The sequence below is a fragment of the Tauraco erythrolophus genome, chromosome Z (assembly GCF_009769465.1).
Source record: "Tauraco erythrolophus isolate bTauEry1 chromosome Z, bTauEry1.pri, whole genome shotgun sequence".
NCBI lineage: Eukaryota > Metazoa > Chordata > Aves > Musophagiformes > Musophagidae > Tauraco > Tauraco erythrolophus.
Window position 1 is genome coordinate 82,538,862 of NC_141496.1, and position 17,029 is coordinate 82,555,890.

The following is a 17,029-nucleotide window of genomic DNA, read 5'->3' on the forward strand; positions in this document are numbered from 1 at the left end:
ATAAAATCTGATTAAAGAATTTAGCATTTCCTTCTCAGATATCTGAAACAGAGAACACCTCTCTGAACCATTCCTCTCCTGAGGTGTGACTGATCTGTGCAGAACTGCTTTGAGTATCTGATATCTTTATTATTCAATAGGGTATTTGTTTCCTGTGTTTGTTTTGCGTTTAGCTAAAAGACATTATCTCGGTCAAGGCTGATTTGTGGAGGCAGCAGATCCTGACCTTGGCTTATTTTGTGTCAGTACCCTTTTTTCAGCATTTTTGTGAGGAAGTATCAGAGCTGCTTGTAGCTGCATGAAGAGAGAGACAATGACTTCTTTCTTGAGGAAGGTGAGATACCAGTTCAGAGGAGGTCATAGGTACTAGTGGATTACTTGGTGCCCTTTGTTTTCAATGAACCTTCTTTGGCTGCAATACCTAAGCTACAGTACCTGAGGGGGCCTACAGGAAAGCTGGAGAGGGACTTTTTACAAGGGTGTGTGGTGATGAGACAAGGGGCAATGGATTTAAACTGAAAGAGGGCAGATTTCGATTAGATCTAAGGAAGAAGCTCTTCGCTCTGAGGGTGGTGAGGCACTGGCACAGGTTGCCCAGAAAAGCTGTGGCTGCCCCATCCCTGGAAGTGTTCAAGGCCAGGTTGGATGAGGCTTTGAGCAACCTGATCTAGGGGAAGGTGTCCCTGCCCATGACAGGGAATTTGGAACCAGATGATCTTTAAGGTCCCTTCCAACTCAAACCATTCTATGATTCTACAAGAGCCAGCGATGCCGCCCATGTGGGGAGACTGCCATGCTTCTTCTAGTCTATGTGGAAGCACTTTAGCGAGGATCTGCAATCAAAGCTTGTGTTTCCTCCCTTGTTGAAATGGTAGCTACAAGTAAAAGAAACTATTCTCTCCTTTTAAATAAACACACTGAGAAGTATGCCTGTCTTAGTTCAAACTAGGGTCTGATATTGGCCAGAATAAGGGACATCTGAATGACACCTGATCTCAGAGGTGGAAATCACTTAGAACATTCAAAATGTCTGCGCACAATTGTGTAAATTCTTGGGTTTTCTTTAAAGCTGTAAAGTTAGAACTAGAGCAGTGAGGGATCTTGGAGAAAAGGAGCTGCCATTGCATCATTGCTTTATTACTTTGAAAGCAAATGACCATAAATAAATGCTCCGGTAAGAACAGATGTTTTGAACTACATCTCTTTTTTTTATTGCAAAACAATTGTTACAGAAATTTCAGAAAGTTCTACTGTAGTAATTGCCAACTTCTGCTTTTTATTACGTATCTAAACACAGTCTAAAAGTGCATTGTGAATCCAGTAGACCTTTGGAAAGGACCGTTTTCCCTAGTGATATACATTTAGACAAATCATACTTGAAAAGCTTCATATTAGTAGGAATTTGTTTAAAATGACATTTTACTCATTTTTCTCCCTTTATAAATGATTGTTATACACTTACAAATGATAGCCCAAATAATAAACGATTAAATAGCTATTAGTATAGTATATTGCAAACTCTGTTCCAGACAGCAGTAGCAGCATATAGACTCTCCTCATGTACAGCAACTGCAGTGGTGGAAGAAGGATATAACTTTAATACAATTTACTCTTGTGCAGGCATAAAATTGTATTTCACAGCCAATTCCCACTTCTGCCCCTTCCCCCTCCCTACCAAATACTAAAATAAACAAGATTTATCACTTCCCTGCAGCAGAAACAGCAGCAATTTCATAATCAAACATTTTTTCCTAATAGCTTTTTGAAATAAGTACTGTGTGGCTCTACGAGAGATCTGAAAGCGTACAGCAAAATTTAAAAGGTCAGGGACTGTTTCACAACCAGTCTGGCTCAACGGCTCAGTCATTAGGCTTCCCACTTGATGATGATTTAGGATAATCTGTGCCACGACTCAAAGTAACACAGAGTTAGAAACGCAGAATAAATCCATCCTCTGACAAAAGTCAGAGTGCTCCATTGAAATCAGTGGATTTTCTGCAGATTTGCACCAGCATCAGTAAGACCATAATCGTAGTCAATCTCGGAGAAGAGGAGCCTGCGTGACCTGTAGTGTTCACCCTGTGCTTGGCTGTAAAGCAGGATAACTCTCACTGGGGTGCAGAATCTCTGTCCCTCCGCGTTCAGCACTACTGCTCGTATGCCAACGCGTGGCAAGGCTAGCGAAGACCATCTAGGGAAGTGAAGGGTTTCATTAGGTAAGTGGACACCCCCAACACTTTGCTTCTACCCAGTTTGGACTGTGCTTTTACTTGAGGTGCATGAGGGAAAATGCTTGCTAGGAGGCTTTCCCATTTCTTTTGAAGAAGGTGCTCTATGCCTGGTATCTTTTAACACAACTGAAAAATGTGGCCTTTGTTGAAACAATTGTGTATATTTGTGCAAAAATGCAAACATAATATTATTTTTAAGCAGGGGAGAGATATCACAACTACTTAAGTATTCCCAGGGAGATCCAGGAATGACCAGCTCACATTTTTCCTTCCTGGTGATTATCAGATCCTCTTAAGTATATAACCTGAGCAACATAACAAGACATTTATGCTTGTTTTGAAAATTTGCACCATAAGTTTACAGAGAATTTTGTTTCACTGGCTCACTCTAAGATAATACCTTTGAAGACTTCTACTCTCAGGACAGATACTTGTTTGCTCCGACTGCAGTCATTGGACTAAGGCTGTGTGCTGCTACCAGCACTTTTTTTTGAGCAGTTATTTGTGTAGTTGCATTTTCCATGCGCTGACAGTTTCTAAGAAACAAATCGTTTTCTTCTCATACAAAAAATACACCTAACTAAGATATTTATCCCCTGACAAAAGGCTATCCATTCCACAAAAGGTACAAATATTTTTTTTTTTTTTACCAAAAAATCTATAAATGGCAAATGAAAAAAAAAAAAAAGCAATCTGTATCTGGAACCCAGAGGGATTTCCTTATGTGGATGAATGGATGTTTTGGTTTTTCATTATATTTTCAAATTATCCCCTCACTGCCATTTGTTAACTGGCACTTGTGCTAAGAACAATAATGTAGCACCTTATCTCTTCCAAAAAAAGAGAGAGCCAAATGTCTGAGCACTGCTGTAGGTTCGCATTTTGTGTTGAATATTTCAATTTCATAAAATACAATTGTAATTTAAAAATAATAAAAAAATCACTTACTTTGCTAAAGATCAAACATAATGGAAATAATGTAAACATCCAAAAGCTTGAATTCGTTCCTAACTGGATTCATCTTTACAGGCAGGCAATAGCAAAATGTTAAGTCTCATAGTAGTCCAAAGAAACTCATGGAACAATGCATGCATTTTCATTGACACAAAAAAAGACTGGACTGTAAGGAAGAGAAACTACTTCAGTCATATCACACTGTTATTGTGAAAGAATAATGTGCTATAATCCAATACCTAGGACAAGTGTATACCCCAACTGTAGAATAGCATCACTTAAACTGGAAACAACAGAACGGATTACTATAGGAAAATATTTTAAAAATACTGTACACCGCTTCCTCAGTCGGCCAGCATATGTAAACAAACAGCTAAGTTCAGTTGAGTTTCAAAATATTATTAAAGTTCATTTATCTTATAATCTCTTGCATAACATGCCAGTTCATCTTTCACACTGTCACAACTCACCTGTCACAGCCCACAGTGGCTCATTAGAGGTTTATACATCAGCTCATACAGACATTTAAGTGGACCTATACAGAGAAATGTGTGAAACATACCAAACTTACGCACTGTGACCAGAAATGCATGTTCCATACGTAAGCTAATCGTTGGATAGTGGAACTTAATGCTGGATGCAACATGTGCTATTTTATTGAATGTTACAGATTTACAAACAAGACCTTGTAACGTGATATTAAAACTGTCCTGTAACGTTCACTAATATTAACACATGTCACAACTATACTGGTTTATATATGGGAGATATGTATATATGTGTGTATATATATCTATTTCATAAGCTATCCTTTGATACAGAGTATGTCGTATGGCTCATGCTATAGCTACATGATGATGGATGATAAGACTTCTACTCTCACTAAATGGTCATAATAATATTGCGAGTGGGAAATCTGGTCCCCTTGCAAGGAATGGGTGTTTTACCACCAAATTCAAAAAGAAGCAGTCTGATGCAATGTGTAAAAACCAAGTGAAGATAAAATAATCTAACACCCATCATAATATATTCTATAGACACCACATTTTAGAATAAATGGGAAATAGTCAGGAAAAGTAGCGTTCTGACATCTTGCAATCACACTTTTAACATCTGAATTTACATTTTATATATAATGGCAAATTTTAAGAGGTAAATAAAGTGTCCTGTTCCATTTTACCTGGAATGTGTGCTCCAGATCAATAAAGTGCTGTATCCTAAACATTTATACAGCTTCTGGGTTTGGCAAATTCCTTTACCCTGACAAACTAAGCAATGAAATCTACCCCAGAGGAGAGCCCTATGTCTTGAACTAATTCACTAAGTGCTGTTGAGGCTTTTCTAATGAATCTGAAGTTCCTCTAGAGTAGGCCAGTAATACGGTGAAGGTGGAAGAGTCCACGAACAGTTTTAGCAGACATTCGTAAAAGTAACAAAGAAAACAAAGTGAGAATATCCCCCTCTACTCACCAAGGATAGATAGATTTGGAGAAGCCTTAGGAAAAGGCTGCTAACAAAAGTTGGCACGTTTGAAGCAGATTGTTAAACACAAGTTCCTTTGCCCCTGGGCGTTTTGCTATTGTTCAACAACCAGCCTGTCACAAGCATGCTTCATAATGCACAGAAAGGTTTCTGACCTTTCTCGGTGTTGCCATGTGACTGTAACGCTGCACATGGGCTGCAAGGCAATTGCATAAACGCGGTGTCTTGGTGGAGTTCAGCTCACTGAAAGCCTGATCGAATAGAAGAACGCAAGGAACACGTTGGTGCAGGAAGTATGAAACACATTGTGCTCAAAGTCCCCATGCTGCATTTCTTTTATTTCCTAAACTTTCCAACGTAGTGACTCGGTACCTAAGTGTTTTCACCTTCTTTGCCTCTTTTCTTGAGGCTGATGGTTATTTTTATGTCTGGATTTGTTGCCTTTCGGACTTAGCTCTCATACGGTGCTCAGAGTCTTCCAGGGTGACATCCCAGTGAGAGAACGTCAGCCTGCATTTTCAAAGCTGCCTTAGAGATTTGGAAGATAATTCCCATTTAAACAATGGGAAGTATGTACCCCGCTCACATGTGTTCATTTTTAGTAACAAAAAGGAGCTGGTTCTACACAGATGTTGGTCATTGTAGAGATGTTTTAACTTTTAATAGCACTAGCTTCAACTCTTTACAAGTTTAAAAGTTGTGCTTCATAAAGGATGTGAAATTTTGATCCAGTTGCAGTTTACGCTTCTCCACCCTTTTCCTATCTTCTGCATACCCTTCCACCTGTGACCACTGTGGTATCTTCTCATGAGAAATCTGAAACTCTGGTTGACATCGTGGACCTTTGGAACATGGGTGGGGTCAGTGAAGTTACAACTGTCTTCAACCAAAACCCATGACTGCGCTACCGTTCAGATATACTTTCTCCTGCTAAAATGCAAGTTGTGTGATACGCTGCTGAACGGTGGAAACCTAGTCACAACTGATGGCTTTCGCTGTTGACAGACATGTGCAGTTTCACTTTGGTTCTTTAACTTACCTTAAAAGCATATGCACTTTTTAGTGTTTTCCAGTCCTCTGCCAAGAACATTTTCCCTTAAGCAACTTGAGTCTAATTGCATTAATCTGGATTCATACTGCTTGATAAATCTTTTATACTTTGAAATGTTCAAATACGGCCACATCCTCATGAAAAAAAAAAACAAAGGTGTATATTTTTAGGTGAGAGAATGATGTGAAAATCGGCAGCTCAAATGGAACAGCAAGAAGAGCCTGGTAGCAACCTCATGGATAAATCTCCCCAATTTGTATGCTCAATTAAAAGGAGCAGTGAGAACCTGACAATATCACTGTGCTCTGCTCTAATCACCCTGTTCTTACTGTTCAATCACAAATTTAGTGAGACAACATATTGATGACAAATGTGGTAAAAAAATAAATATATACTATTCCACTTAATTACATTCATCCTGAGCTTGCTCAGCTGTGCTAGAATCTAGAATGCCTGTTTCATACAGGAAATCACCTGATATTTTAACATAAATTCTTCCTCCGTTTAAGTTGCAATACAAAAGGCATTTCATTTCCCTTTCTGCTCTTGAAAATATAAACTTTTTGTGGCACTAGAAGTTGATACAAAAAGAGACAAGTGAATGTTATGGTTGTTATCTTGTTCATCTTTCTTCATTTCCACAAGTATGGGACGCAAGGGGTTTGAGAGACTTCAGGTTTGTTCGCTGCCAGTTGCTACAGAAATAACAAGTGCTTTTCATCAGTCATCACGACGGTGAAACAGATGGAAAAGAAGTTGTGATTGAAGTTTAGAACTTCTAATTTGTACATCTCTTTTTGCCAGTTAATTCCTGCATCCTGAAAACTTGAATAATGATCACAGATCTTAGGATGCCTTCTAATAAAAGGCAGATTTCGGAACCTACTTATTTATTTCTTGTGACTTCTTAAAGGGGGCTTGTTATTCCTGTTGTTTACTGAAGTCTTTGTAAAGCTTTCATCCCTCCCTTTTTCCTTAAGTGCAAATGTCAACCGGGTCAAGATGCAGTAACTCAGTGGGCGATGCTGAGACTGACAACGTGCTCCCTTGGCCAGTGGCTAATGCCAACTGGAGTTGACACAGGGTGATGTGAGTTTGTTTGTTTTGTTTTTTTTTCTAATTCTGCTAAGAAAAATGGACTGGAGAGCAGATGACCCATAGACTGCCAGTAAGCTTTGACTAGGCCTAGCTGTGCTTGCTTTCAAAGCTGCGGAAGGCTCCCGTTCTTGACAGTCTCCTCATGGACAGATTGTCCCCTCTGCTCTCTGGCCTGGAGGACTTACTCCTCTGGAAAGGGTTTCGCAGGCCTGTTGCATTTCGTTGTCTGTCAAGTTTGTCGCTGATAGAGTAGCTCTTCCGTGTGTGTTGTGCATACAACATGTTGGACTCCTCTGCAGAGTAGCTGTTGGCCCGCTCTATTTTTGGAAGTGGGATGCTGTTGGCCAGAGTTCTTGTAGCATTGCCGTCTTGAGGAGATAAGGGGATCCCCTTCTTGTCTTTGGCCTCAATATCCTCATGATCAGAGCTCGGGTGGCTTAGTTCAGCTTCTCTCTCTGGGTGGCAGCATCCCAAGTCCTCCACTTTGCCCCCGAGACTTCCAGGGAAACTGGCCCTCTCTGCGATGGCCTGGGGAGCACTCACACACCTCGTGTCTATGCAGTCTGTAATACTTGTGTACTCTGCTGTTTTGACCGGGACACCAAGGCTGCTGAAGTAGCTTCGAGATGGAGAGAACATGAAACTGTGAGACTTCACAATCGGCGTTTCCTCCAGAATAAATGGAGTAGTAGCCAGATAACGACTGCTTTTAGATCGCTCTAAAGTGTGATACAAAGGAGGGTCTGAATCCCAGGGGATTTGGCAATCTGTGATTTGTGAATAGTCTGAAGAAAATGCTCTTGTTTCTATTCCAGAGGTTTCCTCATAATCAAGACTCCTGCCAGAAATTTTTTCGCCAGGTGTACTGCTAATGTACGCACTGTTAGCTAAAATGGAAGAGGCTATGTGAGCCTGCAGAGCTGCATCGCCGGTACCAAGGATATTTATGGAGCTGTCGAGAGGCTCTGTGTCAGAATGCATCTCATCCATGGCAGAAACGTAGATGTCTATACAAGATGAAGGCCTTCTGGAGTCTGGGGCAATTGACAAAGTGCTGGTAGGGGCTAAGGGAACCTTTCCTTCTTTTGCTATTGAGTGCGAACTGATAGCCCGATGCAGGCTTGGAGATCTTTCCTTAAAAATGCTTTCGAATTTTTCCAACCCACACTTGTCCTTTATATTTGTTGCATAGAAAGAGTGGCTTCGCATGCGAGGCGTGATTGTAGGAGACGTTGGGGACATGGACTCCTCTCCTGTGGGATCTATGCTCTCTTGAAGCTTATAGGTGTTTCCCTCCTGACTATTGAAGCTACTCTGCCTCACAATGTAGGCTGCATCAGTACAGTCAGATGAGGTCCTGGATCGTATCTTGGTCGTCTCACCTCTCTCTATGCCAGTCAGTTTTTCTAAGGCGGTCACCATTCGTCCCATCATATCTTCCAGCTGAGCAAGCCTGATGTCAACGGTCTGCAGAGAAGCCTTCATGCAGTGCTCTCGCTCATTTACTTCTTCCAGTCGCATGGCCATGTTCTCTACCCTTAAAAAAAGGGAAGAATTAAACAGGTTAATTTCAACAAAGCAGTGATGTTCAGCTAATAGGTCACCAAATCCAACAGGAACAAATAGGTCTTAAAATTCAAAGTCAATCTACACCGCCTCATCTGCTTCAAAACTCTGCTAGAAAAGGTTCAGCAAACAAATACCACTCACTCCAGAAACTGCTCCAGTGCATTAAACCAGAGACGTCTGCTACGCAATGTAGAGGGGGTTTTGGGTGTGCCCTATCCCAGGAACAGGGGTTATTACAGAAATGTTACTAGAATTTGCTGCGTCTGTGCTGCCAAAACTTCTAATTAGGTTGTTACGAGTGAATAACACTTAGAGCACACGCCACATGATGTTGTCCTCAGTTGTGCCACAGGCAGGACCACCGCAGTTAACTGCAGAACGAAATGAAGTAATGAAGGTGGGTAACATTCCATTTTTTTTTTTTCCAGTGTTCACCCCAGATTTACATCAGCTAGTGCTGTGTGGACCTAAGGAGACAGTTTCTTTGTTCTCTGATTAATTTTTAGCTCAGATATATATATATATAAATTAGCTATTGTATTGAATGTAAGTAATATCAAATAAAGTATTCATGAAAACTGCAGGGAGGAGAACACCTATCAAACCGAATACAGTCTACAATAGGGTACACACACTAAGATTGCTCCACAACTGTGATTGTGTTTTGGGGAGTGTGTTTTGGGGTTGAAATGACGGATTTTAAAGTTATTTAATAGCTACCTATTATAATATATAAATAAAAATGTAGATTAAAGTATTAATAGGTAGTAATTAAATGTGTGATCCTAATTTAAATTTCAGTATATCTGTTCTACACTGTTATCTGTCTCATTTTAAAGTGTTTGCAACTTCAAGGAGAATTGTGCACTAATTTAAGCCAATGGCTGTAAACCATGTCAGTTTTCTGGCTTCTAAAACTTCTCTACTGAAGGATTTATACGGAGTCCTCTAATTTTACACAATGAAATTGCCTTTAGCACATATGAAATTTCTTCTCATAATTATTTTCTCTGGTTGTAGGCCCTAGGGTAGACCAGGGACCTCCATTATCTGCCAAAGAAGTATTAAAAGCCGCACATTAACATAGTTATATTTGTCTAATTTTTAAGGCTACAAGTCTGGTTTTCCCCATTCCTGTAGACACTGAAAAATGAACTGAGAAGTGACAAATACCAAATGGCAGGATTTCTACACATTTCTCTTCAGAAGCCTCTTATTCTCTGCAATTCATGTTCAAATGTGGTCAATCACAGCCAGGATTTCCAATGAGATAAATATCATCTTCTGCTACTGCTAGTGGAATTTCCAACAGGACGAGTGACCTGGAACTGGCAACACCATAAACACTCTTACTTGCCCAGAAGGAAAGCAGATTTTAGCAACGAGTGAGCACTGGTCAGCGTTAACGCCTTGTTAATTAATGCACAGAACTTCAGCTGGTGAAACACTGAGGTCTGACTGCCTCGTGGTGATGAGCAACAGCAACCCATCTGCACAAGAGAGGAGAGGGAGGAGTGTGACACCATTCCTTACAGCAAGTCTCACATTCCTGTGAAATATGGTCTTTTTCTGTTGAAGATCGTGAGTTTTGAAAGCACAAGCACAGCAAATCAAATGTGAAGCAGCAACTGTATTGCTGTCATCAGACTTCAGTAGGTGAATGACCAAGTAATCACTGCTAAGAAATGAACCAGTAGTTTCAAAGAATCTCATCTTGTTACCATTTAGGCACCAGTCTACCTCTAGTTCTATGAAATTCTCCAACAAAACAGGTTAATGTTACTACCAGCACAGGATATAATTCCATAATGAGAGAGCAGTTCATATGGGAAGCATCTGAATTTTCCCTCATGTTATTAGTTACCTGAACTGCTATTTTATAAAAACAATTATACTTGTGAAATATTTATCAGCTAATAATTAAGTGCCTCATCACACATTCAGATTTTGTAACAACTGCTCCAAGATGATGAACAGATAAAACATCACAATTTTAGCACTGTCAGACATATGGAATAATTTGAGAAACTTCCCGCATTTTACATGAAAATGCTCAGAATATGACCAACAAAAACATTCTCTCCAACAATGGTTACCCAAGAACTGGAATGAATTTATAACATTCTGTGAAGCTAAGTGGATTTTTTTTTTTTTTGTCGTTGCTTTGTTGTTTTTGGCTTTTTTTTCCCTTGCTTTGAGAGATGTACACAAGTGAAATAATTGTTAATGCAAACACAGCCAATTACATATTTGTATCTGGAATATGTCCACAGTGAGATAAGTTTTGCATCCTGCATTCACGTGAGGGCTATGCAATGCTGCTGAACACAACCAATGCATCCCAAGAAGCACCTAGAGTCATACCTTGCTGGTACCTGTTCATACATTTGTCCTGCCTTCCCTGAACATGATCTATTAGCTACTGCGACAGACACAGAGTGCAAGACTGGTGACATTGCTGGCCAGGATGAAGAGAGACTTTTGAGTTACACGGTCTTTCAGTTGCTGCGAAAGCCATTACAGATATGATTGCATTGATAGTAGTGGGAAATTTATATAGAAACTGAACAATATAAGGATAGTGCAGTCTGGGTTCAGAAACCAGAGGCAACCCGAGATATGCGTAGATACCTGAGAAGTACATACATGTATTTACACTGGATAGGCCCTGACTATATAATTTTATTCACAAAAAGAAAGCTTGAGTGATGATGATCTCCTCCAAATCTATTAGCTTAATTTAGTCACCCTTTGTTACATGTATTGCATATGGCCACTCCCAGATTTTTTATCAAATATTTATCCTTTTAATTAGTGATATTCTCTTATGTTAATTTGATTTGTTCTCTTATATTAATTTGTTCAGTTCTGCAGTCATTCATCACACAGAACAGCACCATGCTCTGTGAATAATCCTACTAGAAACATGATAAAATCACATCAGGCCAACACTGTGGACAGGAGAAGATATGTTCGGAGGAAAACAGTTATAATCTGGTCCTTAAATGTTTTAATAAGTGAAATTTTCTATTTTATCATATTGTTGGATGATCTTGCACTCAATGAGTAGGCAGTTAGAGCTGTATTTCCTTATTTCCTTCAGGAACAGTTTTGAATTAAAACACTCTTTCAGTTACAACACTTCTTTCTTTCAAAATAAGAATGCCCAAGTTTTGTTTGGTTTGGTTTTTTTTTTTTTTTTTCCCATGTGTATTTGTGACAGTATAAACCTTTTGGCAAATCTCACAATATCCATGTATGATGCCTCCATTGCACCTGTGCTTTTTCTTACAGCAAGATTTATCCAACGTATGAGACGGTGCCAAGCCATCCTAACAGATGGGAATGAGAACACAAGAAGAGGAGGCTACACGTAAAATGTGCGTCAGGTGTGTTCTCCTGAAGGTCAAAAATTTCTAATAGTGAAACAAACATGGACTATCTGAGGACAATATTCGTTAACCAGGAGAAAAATAAAAGGTTGGAACTGGGAACACCGCAAAGATTTTCTATTACCTGTGACGAGCCTTCTTAATTATGGTTTGGGAGATGATGGCTTTTGCTGGCATTCATTTTGGTTATATTTATTTTAACCTTTGCACATCAGGTCATCAATAATTTAATTGAAGTCATGATTTGATGGGAGTAAGGCACTCTTCAGAAGTAGGCTTCTTAACTAAATGCTAGAATTAGGTTCACAAGTCCCTTTGTGGACCTATGCCCATTTTTAAAGCATCATTTATGTTTTCAAAATCCTTTTCAACTGCTGCAAAGACTGTAGATGCTAGAAGTTGCTTACAGGGATATCCACCCTGCTTGTTATAGGAGACAGTAGAATGGTTTTATTTAAATAAAACATAGACTGCAGTTCCCAAGCCCATAACAGGCTATGGGTACTTGGTCTGACATCTTTTAGTAAAGCATTGCTGATGCAAGTGGCCAGACAATTTTCCCAAGTGCAGTGGTTTCTGCAGGCTAAGGACATTTGGTTGTCCTGGCTGTGCTCCCATCTGGAACCTAAAACCACTTTATTCTTTGTGAACACAGAGAGATGTTGCCAGATTCATACGTCTTTCTTAAAGCTACTCTGTATGTGTGGCTGGATCTGGATGGCTCAGTAGCAGCCCTTTTACCAACCCACACGTATTTCTGTGCACTTCAGCCTGCTGTCTCTGAAATGAAGTTAATAACTATGTCTTTGTTCACATGGAAGGAACTACCAGAGGAGTTGTGGATGCCCCATCCTTGGAAGTGTTCAAGGCCAGGATGGATGAGGCTTTGAGCAACCTGATGTAGTAGAAGTTGTCCCTGCCTGTGGCAGGGTAATTGGAACTAGATGATCTTTAGGGTCTTTTCTAACCCAAACTATTCCATGATTCTATGATTCTAAGGATGCCGTTAGTGTAATTGCACTGCAGTCTATAAAGTGTTAAGGTGCTGTAGTAACGGACACCATATAGTGCCAAAGATGACATAATATCTACTCCAACCAGCTTATGTACTTTTTGAATACCATTAGGATGTGACCCCAGTCCTTTTGGAATCAACAAGAGGTTTTGCATTGGGTTTGAAAGAGTTGAAGGCCTGTCCATATGGAAAAAATGCCTGCCGAACAGATTGTTTTAGTGGCTTTATGCCAGATCGAGAAAAATCATGCAGTCTTTTTTGGTTGTATTGCACATGTCTCTGTGGTGGTCAAGATGTGCCACTGAAAGTTTCATAGTGACTACAAAGGAAGGCTCTCCAGGTAAAGTTCTGATTCTTCTGCAGCAATGAAATGAATTTGTACAACTTTGCTTTCCTCGCAGGTCTCCAGGAGATTCACCAAGATTTCCCTAACCTGACAAACGTAGTTAAGGGAAACACCTTACAGCTTTGTACTGCTTTGTATTTTTCTGCTTAGTCAATCACTTCCTCTGATGTGTGTCACTAACCTGCTGCCACTTCCATGTGCCTGCGTGAGCTACTAGCCAGTGAGCTACTCCTCCAAGTTGCTTAGTACGTAGGGTCAGGGAATGACAAATATCAAATGTCGTTTCACAATTTCTGAACGTGAAAGGATCAGGTAAAGGAGAGATTCTGCGTGGTGACACCAAATCTGGACACCTCTGTGGTGTTCTTTGTTACAAGAGAAGTAAGGTGGCTGCTGAACCAAGATACGCCCCATAGGATGCCAGGGTGGACTACTCCAAGGTAAGAGTATAAACTGCATCTTGTAGATGAGTCAGGCAAGACGCTGTGGTCCTGACCCAGCGCAGCCACTGATTGCTTAGCTGAAATGGTTCATCTACACCGAAGTCAATGCAGCAAGTAACAGGATCCCTTGTTCTTTTGTTTTCCTGAGCTCCTAACCTGCCTCTGGGACCCACCTTGGCTGAGCCTCAAAGCAAGACTCCGTTCCCATCTCCTGTTTCCCTTCCAGTGCTAGCCCTCTTCTCCCTCTTCCAGGCATACTGGGCTTTGCACCTACGGTGTGCAGCTGTTCTTCCTCGAAGCAGGACCTGGGGCACTCTGATAAATCCAGCTGCAAGTAGAAGCTGCTCAAGCAAGAGGTGAGCATATCACAGATGAGTGGAGGAGAGGGAAGACAGTGAGCAGTCCAGGTCCAGGCACAGGTATGTCACACAAGGCTTATCCCAACCCTTCCTTCTCCTTAAGCCTAACTATCTTCAGCTCCCTACAAATGGAAGGTCTTCAGGGGGAACTTCACTCACAGTTGCAGGGCTCTCTGGTTCAATTTTACACCACATAAAGCTGAGTTAATTGGACAGATGATTAAGCTGATATCTCATGGCTATAATCTAGGTATTGTGCTGTGTTTACTACTACAGGCTAATGACTGGACATCGGAGAGAAACTGTGTAGTCTTGCATATTCTCTGTTTGCTTTACATCTTGTTAATTGTAGAAATACATCTCTATATAGAAACTACAAAGTGCAAATCAGGATTTTAAAGGCGTGAATGTTAGACAAGTTAGAAAAAATAACCTTAGTGTTTTAGATTAAGAACACTTCAAGGGATAATTCCTTGGCCATAATTGCACGCAAAGTGACAGACCTGGGCATCCAGTTTTTAAAATGTTTGTTATTTAAGATACTTAGATAGCCTTGATTCCTCAAACATCTTTAAAGTCTTTTTCAGATCTTCAAAGTATTTGGACTTGCCTTGTTTGGTAGAGCATTGCAGTTGGTTTGGCAAGGAGAGGAGAGCTATTATGAGATGGCAACTGCATTCACCTGTGATTTCATTGCTGCAAGTCCTAGTAGTGTGCTTGGGTCCAGGAGTGGCCTCTGTACCCCACAGGGTGGCTACCCGTGTCTCCCTTACAGAGCTGAGGCATGTTGCTTTCCACATCACGCTATAGGCCAAGGTAAATGGATTTTTAAAGAACTATTTCTCTGCAGGGCTTAGGTGCTTGTTTTAATTTAGGATTCATAATCATGAACTCTCTTCTGGAATGAAGTGCTTCAAGCCATTCATTCAAATAGAGATAAGGGCTCTTTTCCTATAAAACAGGGCCAGCACAGAGTGCAAAGGCAGACTGTTATGTATTCATTTGCAAGGACCAGGAGCACTTGCCTAATTTAGGGGAGGTCCCAGCTGGATTACTTCTTATTTACAGAATTCAAACATACCTCTCCTTTCCTTGGCCACCAAAAGGAAAGCTATGCCCAGAGGTTTGAACCTGCGTCTGTGATTTTCAGGTTAGTTCTCTGCTACTGGACTAACAAAACACAAGAAAAAAAGGTACTCAATTGGACCACAGATCAATTTAGCCCACTATCTTACTTCAATGCATATGTAATTCTTCCCCCTTATATTCTCCAGTCTCTAAACATTTTCTGCTCAGAAACTTCATGGTCTCAATATGATCTCTATGTATTTAGCAGTCCTTACTGGACTTCTCTTCCATGAGCTTGTCTAGTCTCCATTTGAACCCATGTAGACTTTTAGATGACATCATCACCTTCTTTTAGACCTCATCAACTTTCAATAATTTACTCTGTTCCACTACTTACTGCATGAAAAAATAATCTATTTTTTGCTTATTTTGAGCTCCTGATAGATTAATCTTTTGCTCACCTATATCTTGTTCTAAGACAGCTAACAATTGTTTTCTACTCACCCTCTCCTTGCACTCATAATTGTATAGACCTCTATCATTTAATTCCTCATTTGTCTCTTCCAGACCAAGTAGAGCTGGATTACTTGGCTATTCTTTGACCATGAGGCCATTCCATAAGGAAGCCACTCCATGCCTTACCATACTTCCCCTCTAATATCCTCTTCTAAAATATGTTTTAAGAGTGCTGTTTTTAGTAAGGCAGGTGATTAAAGGATATTATATCTTCTAATCCTGCTCGGAGATAGATTTATTTCAAAACCACATTAAAAATATATTTCCTTTCCTACAGAAAACAGATTTTAGGCATAGCTGTAGGGGGCATCAGGGGCAGTGCTAGAAGCTTATGTATAAGGAGACAAGCATTCTGTCTGTGTAATTGATTATGATGACAGCTCACCTGACCTCTGTTATTCAGGTTGAAGTGTAATATTCAGGGAATAGAGCATTCAGTGGTTCATAAGTTTTATGAATTTCTGACAGGATATTGGCCTAAAATATTTTTTTAGTAACAGTGCTGTAAATCAAACAACAAACTCTGTCCTTAAAAATTTAACTCTGTTGCTCAGCTGCTGTGTGATGAAAGCACATAAGCACCAGAGCAGACGAACAGATTTATGAATTTTTAGGACTGATGAATTTGAAGACTGGCAACTTCCACTAAATTAGCATACTACCTTTGTCCTCTGTGCATTTAATTGCTGTAGGTGAAATGTCTAGTTCCTTCTAAATTAATGGGAAGATCTCTGTTGCTTTCAATGAAGCTAGCTTACCTAGCAAGGCAACCCTGAAACAAGGCTCACTCTTCAGCTGAAAGGCTACCAGGTTAGTGCTAAAGATGTAGTTTTCACTGAGGAACTCTCATTTACTCTGCTGCTCTGTTCTGATTGTCTCTTCTGTGCTCTAAAGTTCTGCTTTAAGAACTGAAATGCAAGAATAGTTTGTGTTTCTCACTACGTTAGTTGTGTTCTAATACAATTGTTTAAAAGATTCACGTTTTCAAAACTTTGAGGAACATTTGCTTTAACAAAAAAGAAAAAAAGAGAAGAGAAATTCACCACCTTTTATCACTCTGCTTTTTAGTTAAGACTTATTAAAAAATACCTCAAATGTTTCCTTTTCAAGAAAAAGAAAGGAAGGGTGAGAATTGCAACAGAAACAGATCTCCAGATCAACTTATGAGAGAACGAGCAAAAAAAGCGCACCTTTCTGATGTGACACGGATTCTTTCATCATTGGAGGAATTGAATCTGTCATCCTTTTCTCTGAAATATTCTTCTATGCACTGCTCTTCGAAATCATGGACTTTTTTCAGTTCATCCTCAGTTATGAAAAGTTCTGTGGAAACAATGGAGAATTGTGAATTTTGCAAAGATTAACAAATGAAATCAACAACATTCTTCTTATTGTGCAATTCACAGACTAAACTTTCAAAAGCAGGCTTCAAATTTATCTGACATTTTGGTATGAAAGCACATAGATGCAGCTAATTACCAAATTAGTGACTTCAATTATATATG

The 17,029-nt window shown here is 39.9% G+C and overlaps 1 protein-coding gene across 6 annotated transcripts in view; it reads right to left on the minus strand.

Annotated features, from left to right (window-relative positions):
* Positions 1-6,903: 6,903 nt before the first annotated feature.
* Positions 6,904-17,029, minus strand: part of TRPM3 (transient receptor potential cation channel subfamily M member 3) — a 446,851-nt gene continuing 436,725 nt past the window's right edge. For all 6 annotated transcript variants that reach the window (XM_086629266.1, XM_086629272.1, XM_086629270.1 and 3 more), the window contains 2 exons: positions 16,715-16,847; positions 6,904-8,353 (listed from right to left, as the gene is read on the minus strand). In XM_086629266.1, the coding sequence (XP_086485392.1) occupies positions 6,904-8,353; positions 16,715-16,847 (1,583 nt within the window). The remainder of the gene's footprint in view (positions 8,354-16,714; positions 16,848-17,029) is intronic.